The sequence below is a fragment of the Ranitomeya variabilis genome, chromosome 2 (genome assembly GCF_051348905.1).
Source record: "Ranitomeya variabilis isolate aRanVar5 chromosome 2, aRanVar5.hap1, whole genome shotgun sequence".
Lineage (NCBI taxonomy): Eukaryota > Metazoa > Chordata > Amphibia > Anura > Dendrobatidae > Ranitomeya > Ranitomeya variabilis.
In genome coordinates, this window is record NC_135233.1 from 617,514,054 (window position 1) to 617,534,649 (window position 20,596).

The 20,596-nt window shown below is 39.0% G+C and overlaps 1 protein-coding gene across 2 annotated transcripts in view; it reads right to left on the reverse strand.

The window, feature by feature from the left end:
• Positions 1–4,575: 4,575 nt before the first annotated feature.
• Positions 4,576–20,596, reverse strand: part of ZNF469 (zinc finger protein 469) — a 539,905-nt gene continuing 523,884 nt past the window's right edge. For both annotated transcript variants that reach the window (XM_077288811.1, XM_077288812.1), the window contains one exon: positions 4,576–18,432. In XM_077288811.1, the coding sequence (XP_077144926.1) occupies positions 6,526–18,240 (11,715 nt within the window). In that variant the 5' untranslated portion in view covers positions 18,241–18,432 and the 3' untranslated portion in view covers positions 4,576–6,525. The remainder of the gene's footprint in view (positions 18,433–20,596) is intronic.

Here is a 20,596-nt window from a genome sequence, read left to right on the forward strand (position 1 = left end):
GTTTTTGCGGTATTTCTTTCCACGCTGAATTGACCCAAAAACGCTAGGCAATCCTTATGCCAGCAAAGTCAAAGAGAATACTGAAGTGCTGTGCACATGATTAGTAATTTTCCTTTCCGGATTACCGCTCCTTCACTATATCCTTTGCCGGCTCCTCTTCCTCTCCTCTCCCCTTACTATCGGGGTTCCGCAAGGCTCAGTCCTGGGCCCCCTCCTCTTCTCTCTATACACGGCCCCTATTGGATAAACAATCAGCAGATTTGGGTTCCAGTATCATCTCTATGCTGATAACACCCAATTATACACTTCTTCCCCTGACATCACCCCTACCCTAATTCAAAATACCAAGGATTGTCTATCTGCTGTCTCTAACATCATGTCCTCCCTCTATCTGAAACTAAATCTCTCCAAAACGGAACAACTTGTGTTTCTCCCCTCTACTAACCTCATTCTACCCAACATTGAAATTACCCTGGAGGGTTCAACCATAACTCCCAAGCAGCATGCCCCCTGTCTTGGGGTCATATTCGACACCGAACTTTCCTTTACTCCCTATATCCGATCACTCACTCGCTCCTGTCACCTGCATCTTAAAAACATCTCCAGAATCCGACCTTTTCTCACCTTTGAAACTGCTAAGACTCTTACTGTAGCTCTTATTCATTCCCGTCTGGACTCCTGCAACTCTCTTCTGATTGGCCTCCCTCTTACCAAACTTTCTCCTCTCCAATCCATCTTGAATGCAGCAGCCAGGGTCATATTTCTGTCCAGCCGCTTCACCGATGCCTCCATCTTGTGTCAGTCATTACACTGGCAACCCATTCGCTACAGGGTCCAGTACAAACTCATCACTCTCACCCACAAAGCTCTCCACAGTTCTGCACCGCCTTATATCTCCTCTCTCATCTCTGTCTATCGCCCTACACGTGCCCTCCGTTCTACAAACGACCTAAGGCTAACATCCCCCGTAATCCGAACCTCGCACCTCCGTCTACAAGACTTCTCTCGTGCTGGGCCAGCTCTCTGGAATGCACTTCCCCAGACAATCAGACTGATACCTAGCCCCGACCTATTCAAGCGCGCTTTAAAACCCATCTCTTCAAGCAAGCCTACCACATCAACTACTCAGTAAACTAACTTTGCCCTGTTCCCTCCTTCCAAATATTATTCTGAGTCTGCCCCATACTATTCATCTGTCTCCACACCCTCCATACACACGATTAACTGCACTTGACACTTGACTATTGCACTTAAACACACGGGCTGATGACCGGATCATGCAGCTTTGTATGAAGATCCCTATTTATTATAATTGCCAGACCTGAAATAACAAGCACTTTTCACCTATTGTGTCCCCCCATTTCCTTGTAGATTGTAAGCTTGCGAGCAGGGACCTCACCCCTAATGTCACTGTTCAAATTGTCTTATTGAATTTATTGTCTGTACATGTCCCCACTTAATTGTAAAGCGCTGCGGAATATGTTGGCGCTCTATAAATAAAAATTATTATTATAATTATTTGTGCTGCTTTTAAATCCGCAACAGGTCAATTCTTTGTGCGTCAAATACGCAGCCAAAACACAGGTATAACAATGTTTGTAGATTTGCTGAGTTTTTGCTTGCGTTTTTACGAATTTCCTATGGTGTTTTCCACACTGTCATCTGTGTGACAAATAAAAACACCGGTGCGGCGGTTCTACTATCTATCTATCTATCTATCTATCTATCTATCTATCTATCTATCTATCTATCTATCTATCTTTTCTTTAAAAATGATGTGTAAATGACAGAGAATTGCTGTATGTTAAAGCTCATGTTAAAATCACATACAATCGCACTGCATTCGGATGTAAATTGGATGCTAGTTGTGAAAAATCGGATTGTACTCTCACGACACTAGCATTACCCTTGTGCGACTCTTGGCAGGGAGACTAGGACCGATTTTTCATACATTTAGTGTGACTCCGGCCTAAGTCTAAGCACCAGCTGCACAATCACATGATTGGGGCACAGGAACCCCAAATCTAGTGATACATTCTGTTTTAAAGAGTTTGTACCAAGTATGTAAGTTATTACTAATCCATATCATAGGGGATAACTTCCTGACTGCAGAGACCCCCATCGATCCCAAGAATGGAGCGGAGGTCAAGTATGAACATCTGCACTGTCTCTGTCTCTATGAAATTGACGGCATAGTGGAGCTCGGGGCTTTGCTCTTTTTCATAGAGAATGAGTGGAGTGCTGATGTGCATGCTGGACTTCTACTCCATTCAGACAAGTCTTCCGGATCACTGGTGCTTTCCAGCGGCTAGACCCCAGACTATCAGGAAGGTGCTCCCTATCTTACAGATAAGGAACACCTACATACTTGGTACAAACCCTTTAAAGGTATTCTCAAGTTTAGAAGCTATCTCTTGGTAGAGGGGATAACTTCCCGATAGCTGGGACCCCCATCGATCCGGTGAACAGGGACTCCCTCTTGAGTGGAGCGGTGGTCAGTTGTGCACTGCTGCTTCATTTATTCATTCTTGATGATACCGCTGGAGAGGGCCAAGAGTCCAGCCTCCAATATCAGTGCCAAGAAATTAACAGATTCAGTTTTTTAAAAATGTTGTCTGAGAAATGTTCATCTTCTTCCATTCTGAAGCAGCAGGTGTAGTAGGGACTGTTCACGGGGTAATGTTGCCACCCAGTGGCTAAAATAAAATATGTTGTAATCCTCGCAGTACCAGTGTTGGTTGCTATTATACATGTGCTATTAATATAAGTTTTGTATACAAATATTCTCAGTATTTTCTTTGAATTTTATTTACATCTTGGTGAAAAGGCGATCTGATATAAGAATAGATATATTTTGTTTATCTGTAATCTTTTTTTTTTTAGTTAATATCGAAAGCAATTTGCTTATACTTTTGAAATACTTCAGAATTTTTGCTGTCATCTGCATTGTTAGAATGTTGTTCACACACTGGATGTGTCTTGATGTAGACGTAGGTACTCGAAACTATGAGATGTTGAGATTGGAACACCATCAGCACACAGCCAGCAGAAAACTTGGTAAAAATATATAGATTTTGCCAGTGTTAGAGTTAAAATATGGAAGAATTGTTTATATGTAGACAATCTATCAATCACTTACAGTATCTCTAGCAGTCTGGTTCACATCACATTTCTGGCGTACCCTTGGCATAAGCAGCATTCACGCAGGCACATCCTGCACATATCACTGACGCTCATTTACAGATTCAGGCCTCCACTGGGCTGGTATATATTGTCTTTATTATTCGGTAGAGTTTGATGTTCTGTTCTTGTAGATTGTAAGCTTGCGAGCAGGGACCTCACCCGTAATGTCACTGTTTAAATTGTCTTGTACTTGTACTGAATTTATTGTCTGTACATGTTCCCGCTTAATTGTAAAGTGCTGCGGAATATGTTGGCGCTATATAAATAAAAATTATTATTATTATTATTATTATTAATATTGAAGCCTATACAGGATCTCCACCGAGTCATATGTCTAAGTATACTGGTAGAGGTATGGTTCAGTAAATCCTCCAGTCCTACAAAAGGCTCAAATGCAATCTGAATATTGAGCTTTAGCAATAATTGTTGTTCAGTGTAAAAAAGTGATATTGCCAAGATCCTCTACAATTAGGCTTTAAATTATAAATTGGAGGTAGGAGTTTTTGCACCCTTAGGGTATGTGCACACGTTCAGGATTTTTCACGTTTTTTTGTGGTAAAAACGCATACATATGCATCCTATCATTTAGAATGCATTCCGCAATTTTGTGCACATGGTGCATTTTTTTTCCAAGAAAAAAACGCATCGCGGTAAAAAAAAGCAGCATGTTCATTCATTTTGCAGATTTTTTGCGTTTTTCCCGCTATTTAATGCATTGGGGAAAAACGCATAAAAAACGCGCAAAAAAAGTGTCAAAAACGTGAAAAAAACGCATGCGGATTTCTGGCAGAAATGTCCGTTTATTGTCAGGAAATTTCTGCAAGAAATCCTGAACGTGTGCACATACCCTTATGACAGCTGCAAATCTGGGCTTGTGCCACTTCATCCATTGGATGCAAAGCCCCGTAGTTATCTTAATCCCTGCACCCAGCCGTACACTTTATGATCTGACACCAATCTCTAGATGGCCCACACACTTTAGATACACATTAGCTGTCTCTTCCGACTCCATCATACAGAGTAGTGCCAAGCATTCCTGCTTTCTCTGAGAGTCTATGCCAGAATCTTATCTCCGCAGTGAGCAAAAGTGTCAGCCGTTGAACCTTCTTGTCCTAGACATCTGTTTGGGGAGAGTTGGAAGGCCCCGATACACAGAGGTCCATCCAATACCGCAGGAATCGGAGCATTCAGCCAGCTTTTATCCAATGAGTATGGGGGTCTTAACTTTACATCTTTTTCTCGGTCAAACAGCCATCCGCTTACTTTATTCACCACTTGCTTTAGTCAAAATTGCACGAGAGTTTGCTGGCAAATAAGAAGAGAAAGGGCTCTTCTATATTGTTACAAGACAGTCCTTCATTGTGTGTATGTGCGACTAAAAACAGGCATCCGTTCGTCATCTTATATTTTATTTAACAACAATATAAAGAGGCACTTTACGTCATACAAAATAATGATATAAAAATGCATAATGCTCTTTCTGCTCTTTTTTGGAAACAAATATCAAAATAAAATCTTTTGAATTAGTCATTGCACCAAATAACTCGAATATATTTTATACAATACAATGTTCTTTCATGATACATATAAACAAGTGAAGGCCTTGCATGTTGGTACATTTCTCAGGGTTCTGTGCTGGAGAAGTACTCTGGTGTCACAAGCTACATCAGTGCTGTAGGATACTAACGTCTCGTAGAGGTTTTCAGCTGAACCAGAGTGACCGTCCGTTGCACCTGAGTTTCATGTCTCTCTGTAGTATATAGTAGATATAGTTGCATATAGATTTACATAAGCTAGATAGAGGGAGAGTGATTGTAACACTGTTCGGCACTGGACATTGAACGTTTCAGTTTTCACATTTGTTGAACTATGAACAAATAGCACCATGGTAATCATTAAGCAAAGATTCTGGGTGATTTACAGTAAGATTGTCAACAATAAAATATTAATAGATAGTCCTTCAAAGACAGGACACCCCAAGGTCTTCTGAAAAGGTCTGGAGCATTGTGGTTCATTAATGCACTACCGGAAGCAGAGAAGGCCCATTTATCATTGCTTAAAGGGTAGCAAAATAATTGTAATGTGTTGTTTTACAGTGGTCACAGAAATGGTATGTTCTGGTAAGTCTGTAGGAACACATTGTATGAGGCATATGTTCAAACAGGACTGTGCGAAATGCTACTTAAATAGAGAAAACCAGTTCAGTACGTCTTCAGATGTGTATTAGTTCACAGGGCAGAGCGTGCATTTCATCCCATGTAGAGAGCTAGTCTATTGCGTGTCCTCCTCATGGAAACAAGTTACTCTACGCCATAATAAAAATGCAAATATGAAGACAACCGGTATAAACTATAATGATAAATATACGTGGCAAAGTGGATGACCTTCCTCCAGGGATCGTGAGTTAGATGTGGCTCACTAGTACAGTTTCTGCTCGCACTAGGATCCCCAGCTCACAATGTGATGTTAGTTACTCGAGAAAGGTTTTATTTTACATTTATTAGTTGTACTTTGCTCATAGCCCTTTCACAATATCGCATCTAACAAGCAGCATATATAAAAGCCAAGGAAGCATTCCTTACATAACGTTAATACAGTGTATTTTATATTAATGCTCTTGGACTGAGAAGAGTCAGCCGACTACAAACTGGTTGGCTTGTCTGTAGTATGAAAAATCCTCAAGTCTTGGTTTAATCATTTCTGTGTATCTCTTGGTTTACTACAATTTTATCTTGAATCATTTTATTAATTTTAGGATTGGGGTATATAGAGTCAATTTCTATATTTTGTAAATGCTTGTCATGTTCTGAATGGTCTATACAGCTATACATAAACTTCTTCCATCATGACTAGTTCATCGGATAGATAACAAAGTGCTTCTGAAGATAAATTCAGTCTTATACTTCTTAAACCTTTATATATATTTTTTTTATGTTATCTACATAATTGAATAATGCTTTGAAGTATAGTATAACATTATTGGGCGATTTCGTGTTTAGGTTGAATTATTCTTGTTTTATTTTATTGAAGAGCATGGGTTAAACTAATTTTAACTTTTAATCCCAGCTCTTCATCCTGAACAAAAATAGAAATTATATACAACAGTAGAAAATAGCTTTTACTAGTATGCTTGACCAAAGAAATGAAAACAATTGGTTTTGTAAAGTTCATATATATACTGTATATGTCCCAACATCAGCATAACAAATCAAATGCATTGAAGTAGATTACAGCACAAAAGGACTCATTTACAATGGAGGCAGTGCAAGTTTGGCAAAGCTTAGGGAATGCATTAATAATAATAAAAAAAAAAAAAAAAATGAGGACAGAAATCACCTAATATCATTCGGTAACATCCCTTCTTAAAGGAATTTTAAAGCTAGTCAGTTTTTGTCCAAAGAGTTGGCTTAGCAAATTGTTCTGTGATTCAGCAGTCCTATAATTTGATGGCTCAGTGGGTTTCACGTTGTGCCCCATTTTGCGTTTATGTGCAGGGCTGTTTGAAGACAGAGCAGGGCATTTTGGAGAGAACTGATTACTTTTAGTAATGGTAGTTCTTTTGCTCTTGTACTCCCCATAGTTAGACTGAGAGTTCAGTTTCTTGTGGTTTTGTGTGTCCAACACAGATTTTCGGAACTGACTACCAGTTCCTCCAGTTTGTGCCTTTGGGTAAGGCCTGATGCTAGAAGTATCGTCTTTTGTGTCCAGAAGACCACTAATCCATTCTGATTTCTTAACATTAATAGAAGTTTCACGTTTTCCACTAGCTATTAGTTTTGTCTTTTTTCTTTTGATTTCTACTATATTCTCTTGGGACTCTGCATTGCCTTTATGGACAGGAATTTTGTGTTCCTTACGTTTCCTTTGGTGTAATTTTTGGCATATTGGCCTTGACATTTTGTCCAGCATTTTAATGTCTGTATTATTTTTTGAAAAATTTATAGCCAGATCTTTCTTTACTATCTTTGTTTGGGAAGCATTTGTTTCCTTTAGATTACCGGCCGTATTATCCCTTGTTACAGAGGATTCTGGCTTTAATTTTGGTGTAAAGATTTTCGGTAACTCTTCACTGTGAGATTCTGTAACACTTGTCTCTATTAGTAAACTGCTTGGTTTGTTCTTTTTAAAGCTTTTTAACAAAGTCTCTACATCTGTGGTAGACGATTTTTCATTGGATGGTGGTGAAACAAGTGTCTTGTTTCCTTCTGTTGGGAGTGACCCTGCTTTTTTTTCAATGGCCTCCTTGCCTTTTTGTGTTGACGCTTGATGCTCTACTGGGATGTCATTGAATTCTTGCATTTTCTTCGCAGTAGTCAATAATGCTTCCTGTTCTGTGAATAGTTGACACAAATCATCTGCTTTTATGGGAGGGGTTTGTATGTCCACTGATTCATCCTGCTTACTTGATGTTTGATCATCTGTTGGCTTGTCTGACATGCTGGTATATTTATCATGACTCTCCGAAAAAGCAACATTTATCTCCGCACATGCAGAAGAAGATTCTAGTGTGTCTACTCTGCCACCAATTATGCCATCCCCTTCTTTCCTTCTTAGTTTCTCATTGCTAATTTCAAAAGGCAATGGGCGTTCTTCAGTAATGCACTCAGTTTGCTCGTTTCCTTCAGCTTGGAGTTCTGGTGCATCCATCAGTATCTCCTCTATTTTGACTGTGCTTTCATGTTTGTTTTCAATATAATCTTCTCTCATTTCATCCAAAAACACGCCAGGTGAAAGTTTAGGGTATTGAGAAAGATCACTATGGTCAATTGCTTCTACATCATCGCATGGGTGAGAATAAGTAGAAGTCTTTGCCTTTTTTGGAAGCGGCATGTCATCGTATGCTGGAGAATCTTTTATTTTTAGCTTTAGCGACTTTCCAGAAACTATGGGCCTGGTTACACCTCTAAATTTGAAAGTCATACTTCCGCCTATCAGGTGTTTTTCCATGTGCCTGTCATACTGTTCTTTTTTGGAAAATGTATAATTGCATGTGCTACAGATAAAAGACTTCTTTATCACATGCATAACATCAGCACATAGCTCACATGCATAAAGTGTGGTATGCTTGATTTCAGACTTTTCCGCTAACTGATGCGCACTGTTCAGGTGACTTCTCAACTCTTGTGCTTCTTGGTAGGATTTCGGACATTTGTGACAAAGGAAGATTTTTTGTAAACTGTGGACAACAAGATGCCTCTGTAGTTTGAAAGGCTTAGGGAACTGCTTCCCGCAGTGGTGACAATCTCTGGAGGGATCTTTACAATGAGGATGCATAACTGCATTTTTAGAAATGTCACTTTTTTGTGAACTTTCGGTTGAAGGACTAACTGAAAGTTTTACTTGTTGGATTGGTACAGGTGGCACAACATGGATAAAATTGTCTACTTCTTTTTCACTGACCACTTCCTCTTCACCCTTGTCTTCCTTTTGATCTGGTCTTTTATTCAATAAATCTTTATCATCTGCCTCTGAAATTTTTGATAATGTGCTTGGTGTCCTGTATATAAAGGTGCTCAGGAATGTCCTCACCATACTGTCGCCTGCAAAACAGCCTGAAATACCCATCACTGATTTCTGTGCTTGGCCTTTCCTAGCAAATTGAGTAGCATGTTCTCTTAAGTGCTCATTATACATCCATACATCAGAGATTTCCTTTAAACACATTCCACAAATCCATAGTCCTGCCTTATTTTTTGCATGTTTGTCTTTCAGGTGATCTCTTAACTGTTCACGAGAGCTAAACTTTCGCTGAACACACATGTAACAGGTTGGAGGAGGTGAAGGATTGTGAGTTAGTTTATGAAAATCTAGCTCACCTAAGGTCAGGAACCATTGAAAGCACACTTTACATTTATATTGCTTGTCCTTGTTTTTAACTTTTGCATTGCTATGATTTCTTGCCTGCTTCTTGTCATTTAATTTATTTTTGCTTTTCTTTTTATTTTTTTCTGCCATTTGGTTATTATCTGAGATTTCAAAATCAGATTGGTCTGAGTCATCTCCACAAGCACTAAAAAAAGACAGTTCTCTCATATCAAACTTTGTACTAAGCATCTTCATGTCAATAGTAGGAACATCAGGAAGACCCAAATCATCACTAGCATTAGTGTTCAGAATATCTTCGGAGTCTCTCAGGTCTGGGCTCATCTCTTCTGACAAATCTGAAGATTCGGGAGATGGCTTGTAAAGGGTGATATGAAGGGCTACATCTCTGTCTTTCTCATTTTCAGCCCTGTCAATAAGGGATGGCGCATTTAGATTATCCTGGTTCTGGCATGCAAAAGACAGTATTTTGTTTTCATCCTCCTCGCTAGTTTCCTTTGCAAGATTAAGGTGTTCATAATGTGCTATGTGTTCATTTTGGTTAGAAAAATGGCTGCTTTCTAACGTTGAGTCAAGTGCAATGTTACTGTACTCACTTGAGTAATTTATTTGTGGTGTATGGCATTGATCCACTGTATCAATGTGTTTGACTTCTGAATCAAAATGAGGGGCTTGTCTTTTGTTTTTTTTCCCATAGACACGGGTACATTTCCTTCTAATAAAGTGATCATCTCTAGGAAATAGTTGGGAAAATGTATTATCATCGTCAAAGAATATATGAAAGTCAGTTACTGTTTCTTTAGGCGTGTTGGACACTTCGACTTCCTTTTGATCTTGGGCAGTTTCTACAATATGTTCTTTCCCTCCATTTATTGCACTTTGATCATTCACCAGCATAGTTTCCACAGGTTGAATTTTGCAGTCATTGATAATGTGTTCATGGCGACTGTTCAGGTTTCCTGCCCATGTTTGCTCTTGAAGCAAATTTTCTCCATTCATTTCCATGTCTAAAACGTCACTGACCAGCTTTTCATCGTCATCCATCGTTATTGCAGTGGAGTAGGACTCTGTACTCTCTTTTTGTGTACTAATTTCTGTATGTGCCATGTCTTTATTTAATGACTCTTCCAAGTTCGGCTCTGAGGAATTGAAGCTGTTTGAGTGTCCAATGGCCTTTAAAATATTCGTTTTTAAGATGTTTAAGACATCATCAGAGGGAATTTGTGAACCTGTAGATTTGATTGCGACCTTGCGCTTTCTTTTCTTTACTTTTCCATTCAACTTATTTTTGCTCACTGAATCACAAATAATAGTGTCTTCACTATTTTTGGCCACAAAAGGTATTTTGTCTTCATCTGCAATTAGGATTTGAGACTGAATATTGCCGTCTGGGTTTAGCAAATCTGCAATTATGTTCTGGGAGGTTGTGTCAAGGTCATGTTGACTGTCATTAATGCCTTTCCACTCACATGCTGTATTTTTCACATTTGATGTTTTTGCACTAATCGCACCATCTTTTTGTGATGCCAGTGACCTGTTGTGCTTAACTGCTTTGTGTCTTGTCAGTCCTGGTTTTGAGCGGAAAGATACTGAACATATATCACAAGTTAGTGATAACCCAGCTGATTTCTTTTCTTTGATGGGACTACTTTTTGGTGAAATTCCAATGCTCTGAAGTATTTCTTTGCTCTTGTCACCTTCTAGAATCCGTAGAACACCATCTATAACAGAGTGCATATCATTGGTACACCTATTTTCAGATTGATCTGTAGCCATCTTGTTTTCAACATTCGTATTGTGAAGACTTAATTGTATAGCTGTTTTCTCTGTAGTATGGCAGTTGAACTCTACAAATCCCTGATCATCAATACTCATGAGTTCGCATCTTGTACTTGATGTCCTGTCCTCCTTGTTTGGAAACACATGTGCCATATGTGAGCCATCATTAATATTGTTCCAATCGCATGTATTTGACACGTGTTGATTGCATATTGACGGCCCTAAAGATGTCTGTATACTTTCAGGAAAAATGTCACTTTGCAAAGTCAGATAGCTAGTATTTTCTCCAGTATAAATTGGATATGTATCGTTTGTTGGTATTGATTGACACTCCAGGATCATGTCAGTAACTTGTTCTTCTTGTTGACTTTTGTAATGTGCACAAACTAATTCAGAGCAGAAGCATGGTGTTATGTTTCCTTCAACAACTGGTTCCATTAAGACTTTCTCTTTTGCTAGTTTTTCTGTATTATCTACTGTCAAAGTTTTGTCTTTGTGAAGGTAAAGCTGTATATCCATCTCTCCCGCTGAATCCTTTCTTAAATCTTGCTCGTTTTGACATTTTTCAGGATTTTTGCAAAGTGAATCCCTTTCTTCTGAGTTAAAGCCATTCTCTGGGGATGTATATACAAGTTTTTGTGGTGAAATCGATTCTTTAAGTGTTGTATGAGAGAGTAGATCAAAACTCAACACAGAATCGGACGTAGGGATGCTTAGTAGATGTGCTTCGTAGTCATTGTTACTATTGCACAGAACGTCATTAGTGCCGGGAGGCAAAGGGAAAGGAGTAGATGACTTGTCACCTGTGACTACGGTACCACATTTAATTTCACTTAAAAGAGAAGTTTCTTTTGTGCTATCAGTTCTCAAAAATAGGTCTGTTTCTGGTAGGATATCCATATGCTGATGATCATTTTCTTGGGTTCTAAAAACAGAGATATCATTAGTTAGGTTTTGTGTGGCCACATCTTTTTGTTTGAAAATTGTTGTCTTTTTGGGCTCTAAGGTCTCAATTTCTAGGCAGTCTCCTACAGCTAAACCAGATGAGTTGTCCTGGACATCGATCAGTGTGGAAGTGATGTTACCACCTGTGTAGTCTTCATTATCAAACAATGTATTAGTGCTAGTCTGCTTTTCCTTCTTCATAAGAGATGATGATGTCTCGTTTTCTCCATTGTTTCCATTATTTTCTGCTTGCAACTGTTTTTCTGAATGTAGACTGTTAGGATCGTTTCTCAAGCCAACCGAGCCAGTATTAGGAATTCCCTGCTCTGAGGATTCTTTATTGTTTGCTGGTTTGTCCTCCCTTTGAGTTTCAATACTTAATGACTCCAAGAATGTGCAGCAATTATAGCCTGCTTTATCAATGTCTTTTTGCTGTGTGCAAGGTTCTGATATTTGCAATACACTATCATTTTCTACTAACCTACTGTCGTTTTCTGGTTCTCCTATAGGAGTAAACGTACTATCCACACTACACAAAACTCGACTCTCTGCTTCTGATTTGGAGTCGGATGTTGAAGCTGCAAGTAGCATTGGGAAGCAAGGTATAAGCATATCTTCCTCATTATTTTTGGCTGTTCTTGCCACAAATAGTTGGAGTTGTTGCAAAGGATTCTCTGATGATTCTTTAGAAGTGAGAGTTTTTCCACTAATTGCATTTTCCTCTTTTGTCAGTATTGGCATGTCAAGATTGACCAAGTCTTTTTGATTGTTATCATCCTGTGATGCTTCTTTATTGTGTAAAATGATTATTTTTTGGTTGTTCCCTGTGTCTGCTGTAGTCTCTGCTTTTGTAGACAGCAGTTGTTGGTCACAAAGTCTCTCTTCTGGCTCATTGTTCTTGTGCACTGGAGTGTCATTTAGGTTTAGGACGGAAGGGCTGTCATCTTGCAAAACATATTCAGAATTCATTTCTGTCACACTTCGGACAGGTTCTAGCTTTGGGGGGTCATCATACCGCTCTTCAGCTTTCTGTTCTTTTACTGACATATTTCTGGAATCTTGTTGCCGTCTTTCTGTTTCATTAATACTTTTGTTTTCATTGTTTTTTAGAAATTGTGTTTCAGGTAGGACCATTGTTTCTTTCAGATGGTCATCAGACATACCCTGGTCAGATGCGTCAGCAGAATGGCAACAATTATTTCCCAATGATCCCAATTCTTCAGTCATACCTATATCATGTTGCAGACTGATCTGTTTGTGACATTGGATGTCAGAAGTGAAAGAAACAAATTGATCTGAACAAGTCCAAGAGTTCCTGAGATTTTCACAGCTTCTGTCAACTTTTACAAGTGGTTGAGAATCCTGAAGTTGAGGTGTTGCTTGATTTGTGTTATGTACATTGTTAGGAATTTCATTAAAGTAGGCATCATTTCTGGATCTTTCCGTTGGACTTACTGTCATCTCTGTTAATGGGAGAGCAGTATCTGTGAGTTCTTGGGTAATCTGATCTTTAGACAATGACTTTGAAGATGTGTCATTAGAAACTTTGCTCGTTTGGAGTTGACTTTCTAATTCTGTCACCAGTCTTTTAATTTCCAGCTCGTCTTCTGAGCTGTTAGTAAATGCTACGTTGTAATCGGAGAGAGTTGCTAGCTGTTGTGAGGGCACTGATAGGTGTTCAACAAACTTCTCTGTTGTTTGATTTTCTTGCACATGAAACGGAGTAACATTATCAGTTGATATGCTTTCAATGAGATCCCAATTTTTCTCATGTAGAAACTCGGGAAATTGTTGTTCAAAGTTGCTTGATTTGCTGGATTGGTTAAATTCAACATAGTTATCTTTTGAAGTTGCTGCTTCATTGTACAATGGTGTTTCAAAGTTCGGTAACTCAGCAAATATAGAAGAGGAATCAAATGACAGACCCACTGCAACTTTATTTTCATTGTTGTCAGATGGATATGATGACGGTTCAGAACATTTATTCTCAAAGGACTGCACGTTATTGCCATCAGTTTGATTTGCATATATTTGCTCAATATCCGTGGAATCATTGTTCTGACTTTTGGAGAAAATATTTCTATATAGATGGTGTGGATATTGTGGACATTCACCTCCATAGGATTTGTCGTTTTGTTGCTCCATTACAGGCAGTGATGATTCTCCATTATATTGTGGCAATGATATGGAAAAGTCTTTGCCGCCATTGCATATTTCTTCGTTTAAGTACTTTATACTGCCATCACAGAAAGAGGGATTTATTTCACATGAGTTCATTTGTTTCTCTTGGTAGTTTGCATTTGCGATATCGAAAGAAGAAGAATGCTGCTGGGGCAGAGGGTCAATGTTTGCCATTACTTTAGATGTGTATTTGTCTTGTGATATGGTGCTAGCTGCCATTGCATTTTGGTAAGTGCTTAGTCTATCCTCTTCAGCATTTTTGAGTCCTTGATTTTCATGTGTTTTACTCATGCTTGTGTTTGTAGAATCAGTGGTTTGTTGTTTTTGATTTTCATCATCATGTGTTTCGTTAATCTTTTGGTATACTTTTGAACCTGCAAGTAGGAATTTAGCAGAGCCAAACCTCTTTGTGCTTTTGATAAAGTCTGTATGTGCTAACATTTCTGGTGGATTTTCTCTGACAAGAGGCTTTATCAAGTTCCTTTCCTCATTATTCTGAGGTTGAGTGCTAAAGCTTTTGCATCTTGGAACGCACTCTTCATTTTCAGAATCTGTGCGTGCAGTGCTTTTTGGACTTGACCCTGTCTCACTTGAAATGCTGGTGCTTTGGTCACTGCTATTTGATGACTGGCTGTTTCTTCTCCTAATTCTGTTTGTGGTCTCTTTATTTGTGTTCCTCAAATCTTTGCTCTGCAGCTGGAATCTTGTGGCCTCTCCCATACGCCAGATTGGTTCCTTTCCTTTGGTTCTGGTTCCTCTTACTTGTATATCCCGATTAAAACTGTACTTCATCCTACCATTTGCTATATTTTTGGGCAAAGAAGCAGCAAATTCATCTTCTGAATCCGAGATATAGTCATATTCACCAAAAGGATGCGTTTTTGATGGAGAAAAAAGTCTTTCTGTTACCAGTGAAAACTGCACATTTTTGTTACTTTTTACATGTAGCTTGTGCAGTTTATTTTTTTGCTGTACAATTTTATGTATAAGCTCTTTGCTCCAGGTGCCATTGTGAGCTTTCTTTTTCTTAGTGTCTTTGAGACCAGCCCTACGTGACTTTGGTGTTTCTGTGACGGTAAAATCGTGTGTATAATTTTTCACTGTTTTATCTTGCTGGGATTCGTAAGATTTTAGGTCTCTGCCATCAGTATATTCAAAACCAGTTTTATTTTGAGTGGCTTTTTTCATTGCCTGGGAAGTTGCATGTTTATTAATGTTGTCTGCTTTCTGCCATTCATGGTCTTCCAAATTTGTTTTTGTGATCTTTTTGCTGTGCATCGATTTAGTGTTTACCGCATGTTTATTAACACTTTTTTGGAGTTGGGACCCTTCTGTTTCATATTTTTCATCAAATGTGTTTGCTATTGAGTTATGATGTGCTTGGGTTTGTTCTACGTTTAACAGTTTTTTTGTTTCTTTATTCTCTTTCACCCTTTGGGAATTGCTGCATACCTTGGCAGTGCTGAGGTCATCATCTACAAAAACATCAATAAAGGTGCTGTCTATCTCATTGTCTACTTGAAACTCTAAACCATTCAGTGCTTCTATGATTAAACTGTCCAGTTTTGCATCGTCCATTTCTAAAGTGTCACAGGCAGTCAGAGGCATTAAATGTGGCGTGGCATTATGTACATTAGTACCTTTCATGGGGTCTTCTTTGGCTTCTGATTTGCCATCACAATCAAGAAGATAGTCCTTGCTGAAACCAGTTAAATGTGAATTAAATTCTATTTGTCCTTTGGATAGTGATATTCCTGGTAGAGTTTGAGTAGACTTTGATGGGTCGACAGTAGACTTCCTTAAATCTCCATGTAAAGAATCCTTCATTTCATGGACAGCTGAATTCAGATGACAGTACTGCCTGTGCTCTAAGAATGAGGATAAATTGCCAAAATTTTGGTCACACTGTTTGCAGGTCAGAAGAACGTCAAGCTGGTCCAAATTTGCACTGCTAAGCGAATTGGCAAGAAAGTGGTGAGAAGAATAAGGAGGTGGTGGTTCACTTTCAAAATTCCCAAGACATCCTTTACTTGGCTCATTGGCAATTTTTGGGTATTGATTTTCTTGTAGATTTTTGAACTCCTGTTCATCTTTAGAGGGCTCTGCAATGTAATTGTATGTTTTGGTAGATTCTGAATTGGGGTATAGAAACGAACCAGAGCTAATGGATTCAGACATGTTAAAAGACTTTTCAGCTGGTTGACATGACGGGTGGAAATAGGGGGAAGATGTTAGCGTTAGAGCGACATGATTCTCATCAGGATTGATCGGACTGCTTGACATGGGTGAAAGTGATGAGCAGGTACTACCAGAAACAGGATTGGTAGCAGGAGAAGGAAGAGGTGATTCATAGGGAGATTCGGGTACAAAAGGCTTTCCTGACAATTGTAGTGGCTGGTTGGCGTTATTTCTGGATTGTTGAATCGGTTGGCTTACTCCGTACAAAATACTTTTAGTTCGTGTGTTATTTGTATCCTTTGTATTATCATACAAGATATCAATATTAGAGTTGTAATTTTGTCTGGTCATTTCAACCCTTTGTGTGGGACTCCCATCCACCACTACATCATGTTTCTTTGCATGATAACTAGGTGGATTTTTTGTCATCAAATTATTGTTTTGCCAGTCAGGATTAGTAAGTGGATATGACTTTGGGATTCCAGTGTGCCTTGACAGCTCGATACGATTTTGTTTTTTTATGGAAGGTGTACTGAGAGTTTGCTGCCAAGGCATCCTTTGATTTTTTAGTATCTGTCTCTGCTCATTTGTCTGACATTGATATGGAATTACATTTACCGAAGCATTAGGATATGAAACAGAGTTTTGGTCCAAAGGTAGGAAATTATTGTTTCCGGCATCCCAAGTCTGAGGTATTCTTGAAAGATTTTTATCGAAAGGCGCAGATCCTGTGTTTACACCACTGTAGAAGTGCACTTTGTTTAGAGAAGTCTGTGGTATATTCCTTCGTAGTGTACTCCCTGGAGCCAGGAGTCTTTGGTTATGTACAAAGTCTTTAGATGTCTGCCTTTTATTGATCAATGCTGGCATACTGTTACTATGTAAACTAAATTCGCTAGGATTAAAAACTGATTGGTTTTCTTGAAAAGTGCTTTGGGTTTGTTCTATAGCACCAGAGGAAGAGAAAGCACCAGTAGATGAAATAGCACCATTATGATCAGACACGTGATCATTACGTCCTGTGTAGCAAGGTGGTGTGGGTGAATGCTGAACCCCTTGTTGGGTATGTAGAAATTGAACCTGCTGAGAGGGTATTCCATAAGTTCTGTTGTCTGGCAAAACAGTATTGTAGGACCCACTGCCTAGCGGATCCTCTGGTCCTTCTCTTGATGAGGACTGGAAGGAATAAGTATTGTGTGCTACCTGGTTTGCAGCAAGTGCAGCATCCACAAAGTCCTGATTACTCCCATTATTGCAAAAATTATTCCCAACTTGCTCCTGCAGTGATGGAAATGGATACTGAAATGACACAGGTCCATAGTCTGACTTGTTGACTTCTGGAAAAGGACATACTTTTTGATTAGAAATGACATATCCACTGGTACCAGTAAAATGTTTATCAGATGGATGCCATGTATTTCCATTTGGTTGGAATTCCAAGTAATGCAATTGCCCACCAGAGTTAGCTGTATCATGAAGATTACCCGGCTGGATCTTTAAGCCTTGATGGATCCTGGATGCCGGTGCTGTTTGTGAGGTATAGCTTGTGGAGGTAAGGATGGGACTGGGCTCCGGGTGTGACCTGTTAAAGCTACGATCTTCTTGATGGACCTCCCCTTCTCTGTCCGGAAGACTTGAAACATTAAAACGATAATTTCCAGAGATGGGCCCGTGATTTACTTCTATTTTTTTAGGTTCTGTCACCTTTTGCTGAGGATATGCAATTCCAATGGTAGGATTGGACCTTGAACTGCTAATACTGAGTCTGTAGAGCTGGTGCTGATTGCGATCTCCCTTTCCGGACCTCTTATTTTTGTCTTTTCCTCTGTTCTTCCCTGTTGGAGACAGGGGGCTGCTTTTGCCATTAGTCCATGTAGCATCACTGGAAAACTTTGGTCTATTATGAAGAGATTTAAAGTCTATTTTCCCCGCTTGTTGAGGCCTTATCACAGCTTCTCTTTGACTGTGACTTTCTCGACCATTTAAAAGAGATGATTTTTCAGAAATTAAGACACCACCAGAGGTTTCTAACGCCTCCGTTGATTTACTGTCGGCTGATTTCTTCTTGCTAAATTGTTCAAAAGCAGAGTCATCCTTGGAGCTGGGCGATTTAGCAGTGATGGGATACGCAGGCTTTGTTTCCCTGGTCATGGTACCACTCAGAGGGAATAGGTGGCACCAGTCAACCTTTGCTTGCTCATATTTTTTACATAATGACTGATGATGGTCATCCTTTGAGATACATGGTGGAGATCACAGAAACAGCCCCATTGACGCTTTTTTCATGGTTGTTCCTTAGACTTCATTGCAGAGATTGTTTCTTTTCAAACTTCGGTGGAAAACCTAAAATAGAACAAACAAAACAATATTAACGATGTGTGATTTTAATTATTCAGGTTTAAATTAGTGTTCATTGTTTTTATATGAATGATGCAAACTGTTTCTACGTTTTCTATATAACTTTGTATCTTGACATAAACAAAAAAATGCTAATAACTTTCATTCTAAAACCAGAATGTACAAAAAAAGGCCCAGTTGTCATATGTTTGGTAAGTCCTTAAATATTTTAATGTAGTAAATATTGTTATTTAAAATGCATAACATTAGAGGTGTCTAGTAATGTACTTTCATGTCATGATATATATACTGTATAAGTGAGAGAATATTCTATGGTGCACTGTAAAGCCTGCAGGTAACTAAATATAATGTAATGAAATAGCTGTCAGAGCTTTAATGTTTAGAATTATTCCTGGAATTTACATAGTCACTTCCAAACTGATAATTTAGGTAGTAACTTGACCCAAAAATGTGATCCTTACAGAGATTGATCCTTACAGAGATTGATGTATAACTTGCCTTGGTTCTACCATTAACTTGTTTGAAGATGTTTTAGCTTGTTAATAGTATATTGGACGGCTGACATTTCAAGCCTCCAGGGTCATCTTTATTCAATCAAATATTAATTTTCATAACTGATTTTCGCAGAGTTGGAGCTCATTCAAACGTCCAATTTTTCCACGTACAAGAAAAACGGATCAATTATTCTGATCGACCTCTGATCAGAGTGTGGTCCGAGTGCGAACCGGCTTTCTCACACTTGGAGAAGTAAAATAATTTTCCACTGTCTCCATTCTGACAGTCCATGAAAATCAGACTTGAACTCGGGTGTTATCCAAGTGAGGTCCAAATTTTTTTTTTCCACAGACCCTTTGTCAGGACTCTGAACATTTTTTATTACCTTTTGTGCATTACTACCCTTTTCCAAGATGGCGTCTTTGGTCTCATGTGCACTGTGTCTTCCTGCTATAAAACTCCACCCCAGCCTTCAGTCTGTGCTAGAGTATTCTGCCTTGCATCCAGCTCCTGACTCTGATGACTCCCTGGCTATATACCTGCTCCTGTGAACCTGTGTGGTGATCCTGCTACTCTGCTCTGAGTTCCTGCTGCATATACCAGTTTCCAGTAATCCTCCTTCATCTGCTGCTCGTGTTTACTTCCATCTGCATTTGCTGGACATGTAAGCTGTTGCTGCTCTGCAAAAACCTGAGACTATTACCCAGACCTCCCTGGTTGAGCTAAGATATTATTTGAACTGCCTTATAAGCATATCTATCTGTGTTTGGACTAAAACAAGGACTTATTCATGTCAATTATCCTCAAGAATAATTGTGCTTCATAGACTTTCTGCGTGATTGCATTTTCCTCTGAAGTTTCCTATAGACTGCTGAGCTGCATTTGATATTTACTCCAAGTGTTGTGGACTTGAGTTTCTCTCTGCACCTGTTTGAATCACCGTGTGATAATATAGACTTTACCACTTATAAAACTGTGTCCTGTAGTTGTCTTGTTCCATGCAAAGAGTCTCCTGAGTTATCCCCTATAAATATTACATCCTTTGACTTGTATTTGCCAATTTTCATCCAACCCTTGGATCAAAATCGGAGATGTCTCCACTATTTTCTGCTGAAAAATCACGGACATGTGAATGGATCCATACACTATCACATGCATGAGTTCTGTGCATAATCCCAGATGGCACTCGTACTCAAGAATCGAACGTTTGAATGAGACCTTATTGTGGGCAGCTCATAGAATGGGCTACAAGTTTGTGTGTATTGAGCAGAAGAAGTTCTGCTTGTCATGGAAATAAATTGAAAACATACAGCCGCAAGCTCTTCAGGTCTTAAAGGAACACTACGCATAATAAAGCACAAAAAATATCAATGAAAACAGTTCCTTCCCTAATCTCTTTCTTTTCTCCTACATCTCATTTTTGTATCTACTACACATCATCTCTGTTGTCCAAGGAAATTAGCTATGTCCTCATTTGCCTCACTGTATTGGATATGACAGCTGGCTGCAGTAGGAGCCTCTCCCCTTTAGCCTGTGTAAAGTTGGATAGAAAGATTATTACACTTTAGCCCCTTGGATTATCCCCATTATAAACTGCTCCCAAGAAAATCTATAATATAACCCTCGTGTTCTCTGGAGAGTTTCTACAACACAA